The sequence below is a fragment of the Lampetra fluviatilis genome, chromosome 10, assembly GCF_964198595.1.
Source record: "Lampetra fluviatilis chromosome 10, kcLamFluv1.1, whole genome shotgun sequence".
Taxonomy (NCBI): Eukaryota; Metazoa; Chordata; class Hyperoartia; order Petromyzontiformes; family Petromyzontidae; genus Lampetra; species Lampetra fluviatilis.
In genome coordinates, this window is record NC_136284.1 from 11,416,357 (window position 1) to 11,428,939 (window position 12,583).

Consider the following 12,583-nt stretch of genomic DNA (forward strand, 5'->3'; position numbering starts at 1 on the left):
CCGCTGACACAGGAAAAGGTCGTATTTTACAAAATTCACTGAGTGCAGGGCATCAGATCAGTATTTGACGTAAGACGGATGAGTTCTTCCAGGAATCTGTTTTACCGTCCACATCTTCACCTGTAATTCAAGTAGCTCTATGAGCTGCGAGTGCACAGACAATGGTTCCATTCTAAGTGCAGGTTTATTCATAAAATCAAAGTATGTACATGGGGAACAGAATTCCCATTTTCTCCAGATATAAATCTTTACAGGATACCATAACATTGAAGACACTACAATTGCACCAGTTGGTAAAGAAAAGAAAATAAACCTTTTTCCAATCATTATTTGATACATACAAGAAAAAATAATAAGTTTGCCTTTGTCTTTATTAACAATCGTATAACTGCATTATTATAATGCTATCCTTTTATTACCAGTGAGTTATATCAGACACAAATGCAATCGGCTCTTCTTTAATTCTGTACGGTCCTGCATCTAATCTTGTAACAGTTAAAATCAACACATTGGCATCCTTTTATGAAGTCACTTTTAAATTAAGTACTGTGGGCAGACCTGCAAATATCATTCTTCAAATTCTCATTCTCACGAATTTCAATCCACAAAATGCTTGTGCAAAGACACTATGTTTGGATATAATCACAGTATTGTATATTGGTATAATGCTTATATAAGCCTTGACACCGTAAAAAATGGGCTTTGATTTTGGCAGCAAGGTGGAAATTTAGTTTTAAAATGTAATGTTAGTGTAAAATTGTATTTATTTATTTGACTCATTAATGAGTGTTTAACGGTTGCTGCGTTTTTTTCTGTAGTACAGGTTTCACCCGATTTATACGGTATATGCGTTACAAGGGCACACACAAAGCAAAACCGCAAGACAGCTTCCTGCCGAGTAGAGCAAATAGTACACACAATAGTCCCACGTCCGACCGCATAGCCGTATGAGCGAATTCAAACAGCACAGTATATTTTGGGTAGAAATTGGTTTTGCTGCATATTCGCGAAATCGCACAAACCAAACCCACATAAAGCGAGGGAAACCTGTATTGCAGTATTGTGTTTAGGGCTGACAAATTACATAATGTAAACAGTGCCACCACCATTTATTTCAGTACCCTCCCCCCCCTTGCAAACCATGGCCAACATTCGTCGCAATGAGAATCACATCATAAACGTAGGTCGGCTCGATAAGTCGAACGAGTGTGTTGATAAATCTGAGATGCTTACGGTCCTTCACATTGTCACTAACTGCAACATAATTGCGGTGCATCAAAACAACTTGCTTCGGGGCCATGTCATTGCAATTACATCCATTTTGCAGGACTGTAATTTCAAATACCCTGGACTAAAACCCATACCAGATGAAACGACAGGACAAGATCACCTTTATAAATGCTACTCATTCATTGACAAACGCAATGTTACAAGCGCTTCACTTCATGCTACGAGTGAAGAGGCCTCCATTAATTAATTGTACATCACTTGTCAATGGCTCCCATTGAAAGTCCAGTGATGCCTGAAGACAGTAAACTGCTCATGCAGTAACAAGTTTTTATTTTTTCATTATCACAAGAGGCATTTGTTGCTCATCACACGACATGATGACTGTAAAGTTTGGGCTCCTTCACACAAAACAATGTGGGCAGACAAGCAATATTCTACAAATTGTAAACCAATGGCAAACTCATGCTGGAAGTGCAGCATTTACTCTCATGGCACACTAAACGGCAGATCAGCTCCTAAACTTCACTTATATTTCTGTTTACTTTGCGTTAGCTGAAGCAGTGGACGCACCACCACTCGTACATGAGAAATTATGTGCAGAAGCCATGGTTATGCTCTGGAGTCTATTTGTGGTTGGTGGGTTAAATGGGTCTCTTTGAGACCAGAGGACTCTTCCAGGAGATGAGTGCCAAAAGGTTCACATAACCGTTGTTAAAACATATTTAGTGGTTTGCAGCCCACTTTGTATTGTAGTAACAGAACTCGACATTAAAACTACGTATCTTAGCTGTGTGAGTAATCGCTGAGTTCAGCATGTGGCTTGAGGAACTATACTCCAATGTGCATTGGGTGTGGGCTCATAAATGCAATGTTTTAAAGCGTGGGATGGTGTTATAGAGAATAGGGGTATAGGCCTGGGTTGTCCCTTTGCTCCATGTAAAGTGAAATGTAGTACTGCTAGGCTTGGCATGGTCACATACGATCCTGGTGGTTGTGCGTTTATATGTATAGGTGTGTATGAAGCTTGATGGTCGTTACAACATTGCTCTGCAATATAAATTTACCAGGTTTGATCCCTGCCCATGCACTTCAGCAGCAATTTTATTTGTTTCTTGCGCAGCCTTTTTCCAGATCATCTCCAACTTGACATGGTGTGCAATCGCCAGTAACCCAGGCAGAAGCGCGTGTGTCTGGCCCCATCAACTCCATTATTGTACAGCTTACGAAAAAAGTAACTTGCTAACAGCACTTCCCAAAACACTTTAGTTGACAAGAGGCTGTAAAAGTGTTTGTGTGCTTCAGTGCATGTTTGTGTGTATACAAGTGTAAATGTTTGATGGGTGTATCAAGATAACAAGGCTGGTGTAGATGGTGCTGCCAGTCTTGCCCCTCTCCTTAGCATATGAGTGGCTGCATGACATCATCCCAGGTGATCCCCACTTTCCATGTCAATGGGGGGTGGGGCGCTGGGTGCCATCGTGGAGGCTGTCCCTGCGGTCAGATATCCAGCAACTCCAGGACCTAAGAAAAGGTCACAATTAGCTGAATAAAGTCTTATATGTGTTTGAAAAATCCTTATGTTCAACATAACGCTTAATATTCTTTCTATCAGGGAATGCACAAGCTCACACAAGTCAGACAATAGCAAAAAAAACATAACGAGCAGTGTAAGATTGGCATCCAAGCTACCTATTAAATAGTGTGAATTTTTACTCGGTTTTAAATGGCAGGACCATAAATATATATTACACACCAAACACCTTACCAGTGAGATAGCCAGCTGTTTGCGTTTCTGAGATGAAGAGGTCATGTTTTTGGTCTTTGTAGGCGCTCCACACAGTGGAGCGAGACAAGATTTCGGTGATCTGGAGAAAAAAATACGCACGCATGGCAAGCACGGAAAGTGGTCCATTTTACTTTAGTGTCACAGGAATAAAACTGACCGATAATACATGCACTTTCAAAGATCATGTATGCAGAAAAAGTTAAGAAAACCTTATCAAGAATTGAGTTTAGTGAGCAGGATAGAATTAGGCATCTGTGTTTGTCTCGCTTGAAGACAGAATTTCGTAGTTTTGTTGTATTTCAACAATTTCTTAACACCGTCTGACACACTGCAAAGTAATTCATCTTATAAATACAGACTAAAAGTCATGACAAATAAATCGAAAGTATGATTTTCAGAGAAAATCAGCCATCTAAAAGAGAACCCACCAAAAACATACATTTTTTTTTATAGGGGGAGTGTTGGTTCACAATGCTATGATCATGGCATTCAGGATTCAATTTCTTGACAAACACAACACTGGTGAAAAACGGAATGTGAAACTCAATTATAATTTTGTATGATCACTCCCCCCCCCTCAAATAGGTTGACTGAAGCCTAAATAATTACCTAATGCAGTGTGATAACGATTAACATTAGGAATACACACTAGGGATTGTGCTGGCCCACTCCACCGCACTGGTTGCTACACTGGTTTTAAAATCTTTTTGGCAGCAATTACCCCAAGAGTATATATGTTTTTTTTTGCATCTGCGTGTGTACAAACAGACCTGCTCGCCGAACTGAAGACTGCGAGTCATCGCCTTGAGGGCCTTCACCACCTGAGCCTTGGTGGCGGCTGGATTCTCCGTGTTTTCTAGCCCTATACCCTCCAGCAACCGCAGCAGGTATGGCACCAGGTCTGCCTTTATGGCCTGCCAACACAAATTGACCCACACCTTGGCTCACGCTTTCAAGCAGGACATTTCAATGGGATGGAATTGACAACCATGAACCTATGCATTACCATACAAAAGAGCATACTGTAGTCGTATACTAGGGTTCATGATTATAATAAAGTTTCAATATGATTTTCCATTCATACAACTTATTTCATCTGGTGTAATAACAAGTAAAAAATATATTGCAAGACATCCGAGTCACTTGTTCTGCAGGGATCTCTATTTAAAAAACTTAGTTGACAAGCGTTTTAAATCAAGTAATTTGGGCTATGGAATTCATACACAATGACTTTAGCCATAAAACAATGACACAGGGGTTTTATGATGGTGTGCTTTGCCGATTTCCCGCATAGGTTACTAGAACGCTGCTTTCGCAAGGTGTAGCAGACGTTTCGACAATCCACAGCGGTGAACGATCCACATTGCACCCTCTCTCTCACCTGGCCCACGAGGTCGGTTTGGTCCTTCTGAAACATTCTGTTGAGCGCCTCGCACGCCAAGCCAACCATGTCTGTGCGGCTGCGCATGGCTACGATGAGAGGTCCGATGGTGTCCAGGGATGCCATGGCTCGAACACACAGCTGTATGGGGAGATGTGGGCCAAGACCAGGGTTTAGTGGTCATCAGGAGCAAGAGCAGGAAACGTACAAAACAAGAAAAATGCCTTGAGGTTTTAACACATGCACGAGAGCATGTCATGCAGTGGCGGCTTTAGTTTGCCTCTAATTATCTGAAAGTTAATACAAGTTTCCCTGGCTTTGTGGGTTGTTTGTTTGATTTTGCTAAATGCAGTTTGAATTCACTCATATGGGGCCATGCAGTTGGACGTGGGACAACAATGTGTGTACTCTATATGCTACTAGCAGCTGTCTTGTGCACAGTTGGATACGTATGGTACAAAATAATTTAAACAAACATACATACGGTGCATTGAGGGTTGGGTCACTGCGTGGTCTATGCTACGCGATTTTGCTTTTTATGCCACTTTTTTGGAATGCATCTACCACAAAGCGAGGGAAACCTGTAGAAAGTTAAGTGTTCTTAGCATAAAGCTCTGTCATCTGTAGAGACATCGGCTCAGCTTGTTAAGTATCAACTGCTCTGGCTGGCTGGACGGACCTCGCTGTCGGAGATGACGTGAACGATGCGGATGGCGGACTTGGCGATGGCATTATTGCGGTGGTTCAGCGCCAGCAACAGCTTGGGAAGGTGGCCGAGGGGAGGCAGCTGCTCGGCAAGCTGGGGCTGGGTGCTAAGCAGAGCCACAGCTGCTGTCGTCACTGTTTCCAGTGTTTCACCCTGAAAAATGAGAACAGGGTTTCGTGCAGATAAAGTTGGTTAGGAAATGAAGAGAGGTGCTGAATGGTCGATTGTGTGCTGCCCCCTCCCCCTCTCATGGCATGGATCTGCACCAAGGACTCACAAGTTCCTAACAATTGGCCTAAACGCTCAGGATGAAAAAGTAATACACAAATATATCTAGATACAAAAAATGCCCTTGCGTTGTTATACACAGGACAGAAATAAATCAATGTAATTTATTTAAAATTGGATATATATAACGGCGTTATGGGATGCTATTAGCATGAATTATACTACATAAAATGAAAGTATTCTTAATATTAACATTTTTTTGGCATGCAACAGTATTTCCTTACCCATTAACCGAAAGGCAATGGCAGAACAACGGGCTTTATTCTTCTTTCCTTACACTGACCATATAATGTCGAGAGGTTTTCTTACAGACACAGACAACATAACGGTTGACAGGAAACGAGTGTAAAGGTTTAGCTTCGAGTGGTTAGATGGGTGGCAGTCGTCAATGAAGGGGGCGAGACATCGCCGGGGGAACTCACGTGTGGGTTGTTCCGGGAAAGCAGCTCCGTGAGCTTCTCAAGGAGCGCCACCAGGAACTCCTTTGGCTTGCGCAACACCCACCCGGGCTGCGCCACGAAGATGCGGAGGAACACTCCACCCACCACCAGCTCGTCCTCTACCTCGTTGTACGCCACCGAGAAGTCATCCGGCAGCTGCGGCAGGACATCACAGTTGGACAAATCAAGTTCCGGTACCAGGATGTGTTTAGGGTTTTTCCCTCTCAAGAGTACACATGTGGAATAGAAGCGTCTTATTTAAAGTGACGAGTGAACTATGTACATTACAAATATAACAGAAACAATCGTGCAAAGTCTATATACAGTCAAATTACGAAGCGTAAGAGCTACATAAATTGTTAATGGGTGCAGGCTGTGCTGAATTGCACCCATCTCAATGTACACACACACACACTTGCAATGTGTGGTCTCAAGATAAACATAACCCCAGGGTACATTTCACACACCTTCCAGTTTACATCCAGATTGTTAAATTGCTCCTTGTAGTGCCTGGAAAAAAAAGAGTACATCGTCACTAAATGTCTTGGCTTAAAACGTGATATTCCCATGGTGATTTTTTCTCATGACGTATTTTTTCATGACATGTCACATTGAAAGAATATCTTCTATTCTGAAATATATTATCAGCACCATTGCGCAATGCCTTAAATCTTAAGACACAACTATATTCATATTCTTTACAAATCCACATCGTGTTTTGTAGATTTTACCTTGGGCAAACAACACTAAGGGGAATGGTAACACAGTGATTAGCACACTGTGATCTGACTTCATTCTGGGCCACAGCTAACAGTAGGAGTGCGCAAAATATCTGCACCGGTCCTGGGACCCACCGCTGCCTTCACCAACCCCCCACTTAGCAGTGTCAAGTGTGGCCAAACTCCCATAACCAACATAGCAGCGGAAGACCTTCATCCAGCAATGGACTAACAAACGGCTGTAAAATATTAATTATAAACCACAATGAAAATTTCAAGGTCTTGCGATTGCGCTGGAATTTTTTGAGCATCAATACTAAACAATAATCGATTACTCATATTTATGATTTTAAAAACCCATCATAACATATGCACGACAAATATAAATATATGACCTTCCATTTTTTTTGTAATTGACTTTTGTAGAAAATATTATCAATCAGTCCTTTTGAAAGTCCTTCCTGCTTTACGGGTTAATTTTCTTAGAACTTGCCATTAAAACAAATGTTGGACCAGCATGTGCAGGCGGTCCAATTTGGCCACACAGGCTTGGGGAACCCTAGCAGTGACAACAGTGAACTTGCTCATTCTTCCCACTTCAACAATTCCGCGTAAATAATGCACGAGCGCCGTGCCATGGCTTGTGCGTGCCCGCCAACCCCCAGGTGCACGCACGGGCTCACTCACTCGAGCGTCATGTCACGCACGGTGGAGCACACGCGCTCGCGGGCATTGTCATTCCAGATGAGTTCGGGGTTCTCGTGCATGCCCTCGAAGATGTGCACCGCTGCCTCGGGGCTATCTCGCATGGCGTCCATGAACACGCTTGGGAGGAACTTGGACATGATGATTCGAACCTGAACGAAGCCAAACAACACGCATGCTTAACCTTGATCCACATCGTCATTTGTGGTCCTGTGTCAGCCTGGTAAGGTAACAACAAACGTGCTCCATCAATGAGCGTCGTGGCGCATTGTTTATCCACAATACCAGAAAACCAACTTGAGCAGCTCTCACCTTAGGTCCAATGAGCCGATCGGATGTCATTTTGGCAAAGAGTTCAGCAGTCTGGGACCGAATTTGAGGGTTGGTTGAGTTGCAGAACAAGTCCATAAGATAGATGAGAGCTCCTAAAGGTTGGAAACAATAAGCCAAACACAAAAATCAAAGCACTAACATTTTACATAAAATTATTGCACTAATTGTCATGCACAAAATGTTTTTTTTAAACCACAAGGAAATGTAAATAGTTATAAAGCACACCTTTAGCCATCGCTTCTTTGATGATCTTGGTATTGGAAGTCAGTGCATAGAGTGTTTCTAGCACGAGCTGACGGCCTGCAGGAAAACAACATTGATACAAACTGGCTTTATGTACACCTAATGAACAGCACTGGGATGGCTAATCTTTCATATTGACCAGCCCTGAACATGTTACTTGTAAAGCAGCATGCTGCATTGCTAAGTATCAACACATTCATCAATAATACTGTCTTCAAAGGAAAGCATATATATAATCTTGATTTGAAGCTTTCGTGACTGCAGGAATCCATACTCTTTGATTCTTTCGAAAGAAAGTTATTTCGAAAGAACCAAAGAGCATATCTAATACATAATAGTAAACATTTTGAGCAACGGTCTTTCCTTTGTATCACAAATAAAGAGGCCAGAGAGGTAGATTGTATTCATGTGAAATGTCGCAAATATAATTACCAAGGCAACACAGAAAACAACATTTATTTCACTTGCTGGACCACACAACATACTGCGCTTTACTGGCTACAGCGATTGCTCAGTTATTCAAGTTAACCGGAAACTGTGAATTATTAATTCCAGGTGTGATCACAACGCTGGGTCTGTGGCCCGACTGACATTGATTGTTGGAACAGAACCTAGCAGTTTATTTGTCAGCTTTGGCCACAATGTCAGGGACAGTGTAAAGGTTCTTGCTTGGTCCAAGAGTAGTAAAGAAAGCAAACAGCATCATGGTTTGTTGCATTGATGCAGTTTCTGAGTTGTGATCCAAGGCTCTGTGTTTGTTGTGGAGTGCCGTCAACAGTCACCGTCACTCACTGGAGAGGAGGGAATGCAGCAACAGCAGCAGATTGGCCAGCACGAGCGAGTCGGCAATACTGTTCACACATTCCTGGTTGCTCGCTACGTTATTAATCACCTGTAGTGCAAAAGACAACAGCATAGCATAAAAACATATTTTCATTTGTTTTACCAACTGCTTCCAGAAGGGTGTTTTATAATTTATGAATAGGAATGATAAGAGACGGAAAGCACTCTAAAGACTATTGAGGTTTTTGCAAAGCAGTAATATCTCCGACAAAGTTTGCAGTCACAAAAACGAGCAGGCATGCACAAGCAAAAAAAAACTTTTTGTCAGCACATAATTCACTCCAACTTGCATTGATTGAAATATAAAATATTAACATGTAATTTTAGAAACATTAAAAAAATTTTAACAATCCAAATTACGTTTAATTTTTTATATAAACCTATGCATCTTGGAAGTTACATATTGCACGTAATGAAAACTAGGCATTGTGGCTATATAGTTTTGCAATGCTGCCAATAAGCGGTGTAACAACTCACCACACCTACCACTGGAAATTTAACGAATCATGATTTAGTGCCGTGATTTTATTCATTAATGGTTTCAGCGTAGATTAGTTTTTACCATTTTATTCATAGTGATTCTCATAATTTTACATCTAGTTTGTACAGTTTTGAGAAATTCGCCTAAATGTAACATTAATATATCATTGGCATATAGGCAATATGACCATGGACTCCGGAAGCTGATGAGATAAAACCTTTACTGGCTTCTGGATCCATACCCTGTAATTTCAATTAAAACATGAACAATGCGGTACTTGCATTGCGAGCTACAATAATTTATGTTATTCAAGGAATCGTTACACCGCAAGCCATCACATTTAATGCCTATGACCAAATAATCCTGAATGCATCCCATCAGATCAGATCTCAGAAGCTAAACACTGTGGAATCTGGTTGGTATTATGGGTATGAGACTGCGAGGGAATTCCAGGTGTTGTAGGATTAGGCTGCGAATTGGCCAGGACATGAGGCTACAGCAATGGATTATATCAAATCTGAGGAGCTTTGAGCTCCGTGCCTTTCATATGTAGAGCTTTTTTTCCCAAGAACAGATATCTTTCCACATTCAAAACACTCGCAAAGTGAACTGGCTATACGTGGCAATGCAGGACCATCCCCTTAAGACTCTGTGGATTAACTAAGTGCATTATTTCTTAACATTAACAGCTGCTGCACACACCTCCAACGCGAGTTTCTGCACGGAGCCAGCACTCTGCACTCGCAGTAGAGAAAAGATGAGCTTGAAGTGGCCGATGCATTCAGACTCCGTGCCTGCGCACACAGACAGTTCATGACTCGAGTTGATGCCCACATTTAAAAATACAATGGTATGGCCATGGTATGCCATTACCACACAGTGCTCGCATTGCTGCAAGCACATTGCCTTATGTTGGCAAAGAATAAAACAGTTTGCGTAACCCAACATGCGAAGCTCTTGTGTAATTGGAATATCAAGAGGATATAAAAGTAGAACAGCAGCAGGAGTATTTTTAATCATAGATGCTAAAGCTGTTTGGTGGGGTTCTACATGTCCTTCAAAACTGGTCACACGTGGTTGAATGAGGAGATGGAGTTTAATTCTAGATTTGAAGCTTTCGTGACTGAGATGGAGTTTACCTATTTATTTCAGCATGTTACTTTTCTGCAATGCTTTGTGACATGAAATTGTGTTTTTTTCCTATCTACGTGACTTTACCGAAAGAACCAAAGAATATTAAATAGTTTGTTTGCAATTTGCATGGAATCACATTTACAAGTCGATTTTACCATATAGTACGCATAGATATATAAGATTGTGTCTCACTTTTCCTACCACAAGCCAATAATTTCATGGATCAAATGTTTAGCATGACTGCAAAGTAGGACTGCAGAGTATAATGGAAAAAATGTTCACTTATATCTCTTAATCATCTCAATTGTTACACAATGTTATGTTTCAGGACTCTTCGGAAGTCAAAGTTTAATGTAACTGAAACAGGCATGATAGCGGGCATTTAAAATCATAATAATTATTATTTCCAGTTATAATATGCACCCCGTGTTCACTCGCTCTAGAAGAGACAGAGAACGATTCAGAGGAACCACTGACAAGTAGGAGGGCAGCCACGCAATAGCCGGTGCCAACAATTGCCCAAGCTCTACAGTCCTCTTTACATTAAGGTGTTATTGGCCAATTAATGAGTGTTTACAAAGAGGACACAAAACCACAACTCCAGAGCAGGTAATGCACCTGATACAGTCTTACATGCTATGAATGTAATGATTTGCCCCATTCTCTCACACTGATGAATTGTCAGGACTTGGGATCATGGTTTTATTTAAGATGTGTTTAATATTATGGCGAACGTGCTGAGGTTACACGAACCAATCACATACAACATACATACAAATCTAAAATAAACAATGCTTACAGGTGAAGTATTGGAAAATGACGGCAGGAAACTCCTTGACGGGAACACACTTCTTTTATTAAATCTTGACTTGTAACAATACAACGCGTGGCCTCTCTTCTTCACAATGCGCTTCTCTTGACTCTGGATTCTGTGCTGCCGGCTCTCTGTGCCTCGTGTAGACTCCGCGCCTCGGCTACACTCCTCTCTCGCCTCGTGTAGACTCTGCGCCTCTGCTACACTCTCCACTCGCCTCGTGTAGACTTTGCATCTCTCTCTCTGGCTACACCGTATGCATACTCGGCTCGTGTAGACCTTCCTCTCTCTCTGGCTACACCGTATGCATACTCGGCTCGTGTAGACCGTTCTCTCTCGCTGGCTACACACCATACATTACTCAGCTCGTGTAGACCGTTCTCTCTCGCTGGCTACACACTATACATTACTCAGCTCGTGTAGACCGTTCTCTCTCGCTGGCTACACACTATACATTACTCAGCTCGTGTAGACCGTTCTCTCTCGCTGGCTACACACTATACATTACTCAGCTCGTGTAGACCGTTCTCTCTCGCTGGCTACACACTTATACCTTACTCTCCTCTACTCTCCATTACTCTCCTCTCCGGGCTCTATCTCTGCACCTTCGTCTTCATTCTTAGATGGTTCCACTTCTGCCCCTGCTCCTCTGTGCATCACCTTATATACCCCTTCTTCCCGGGAGACGGAGCGGATGCGGACCTCAACGTCGGCACCGCTCCTCAGTTACCCAATCCCCACGCGCTATCCCTACGATCCGGTTCCGCTCAGCGCGTGTTTCCACTCCCCGACCAATCACACCGCGCTGCTACCCGATCACTCCCTCTGGGCGCGTCACCGGCACACAGCCAATCAGCAGCACTACCCCCACCCGCGCACTGACGCCTGCTCCTCCCCGTCAGCGCGCGTCACCACACACACACCCGTACATACGCGCTGGCACACGACATATACACCCAGCGCGTATCACCACTACATCACCCCCTCCCACATAGCTCGCAGCCGGCCCGGCTGCTAACAACAACCAACCGCGACGATAAAACGACAACCAACAAAAAAAAACCCCGTAACCCCCCGAGTGTGCCCCGTAACATAACACAACAACAACAACAACAAGAATAACTATGTACAGATTGACAATGAACCCGAAAAGTCAACAATAACACGATACGAGCAAATTCGAAACGAACGCGCCCCACGTCCCTGCGACTACACGCATTGACGAGGCGCTCCAACTGCCCCGACTCCTCACGAGGCAGGTCATGCAAAGTAGCACGACCTGGCGCGAGTCCGTCTGGCTGGTCCATCGTATGGGGCGGGACACTGACGACCGTCCGGCGGTTCCGGCTGCTCCAGACGGCGCGGAACGGGCCTGAAAGGGCCGGCCCCGCCGCGGAGATCCGGCCGCCGGTGATCGGCAGCTGTCAGTTCCGAGACACCTGGGAGCAGATCAGGCGAAAATACGTGTGGATCAGGCAGA

General features: G+C 43.1%; 1 protein-coding gene across 4 annotated transcripts in view; it reads right to left on the reverse strand.

Moving 5' to 3' along the window:
- Positions 1–171: 171 nt before the first annotated feature.
- DNAJC13 (DnaJ heat shock protein family (Hsp40) member C13) overlaps positions 172–12,583 on the reverse strand; it is a 59,245-nt gene continuing 46,833 nt past the window's right edge. For all 4 annotated transcript variants that reach the window (XM_078860542.1, XM_078860538.1, XM_078860541.1 and 1 more), the window contains 12 exons: positions 9,858–9,949; positions 8,624–8,723; positions 7,814–7,888; positions 7,568–7,680; positions 7,238–7,407; positions 6,299–6,341; positions 5,814–5,987; positions 5,077–5,256; positions 4,398–4,538; positions 3,787–3,930; positions 2,996–3,095; positions 172–2,751 (listed from right to left, as the gene is read on the reverse strand). In XM_078860542.1, the coding sequence (XP_078716668.1) occupies positions 2,651–2,751; positions 2,996–3,095; positions 3,787–3,930; positions 4,398–4,538; positions 5,077–5,256; positions 5,814–5,987; positions 6,299–6,341; positions 7,238–7,407; positions 7,568–7,680; positions 7,814–7,888; positions 8,624–8,723; positions 9,858–9,949 (1,433 nt within the window). In that variant the 3' untranslated portion in view covers positions 172–2,650. The remainder of the gene's footprint in view (positions 2,752–2,995; positions 3,096–3,786; positions 3,931–4,397; positions 4,539–5,076; positions 5,257–5,813; positions 5,988–6,298; positions 6,342–7,237; positions 7,408–7,567; positions 7,681–7,813; positions 7,889–8,623; positions 8,724–9,857; positions 9,950–12,583) is intronic.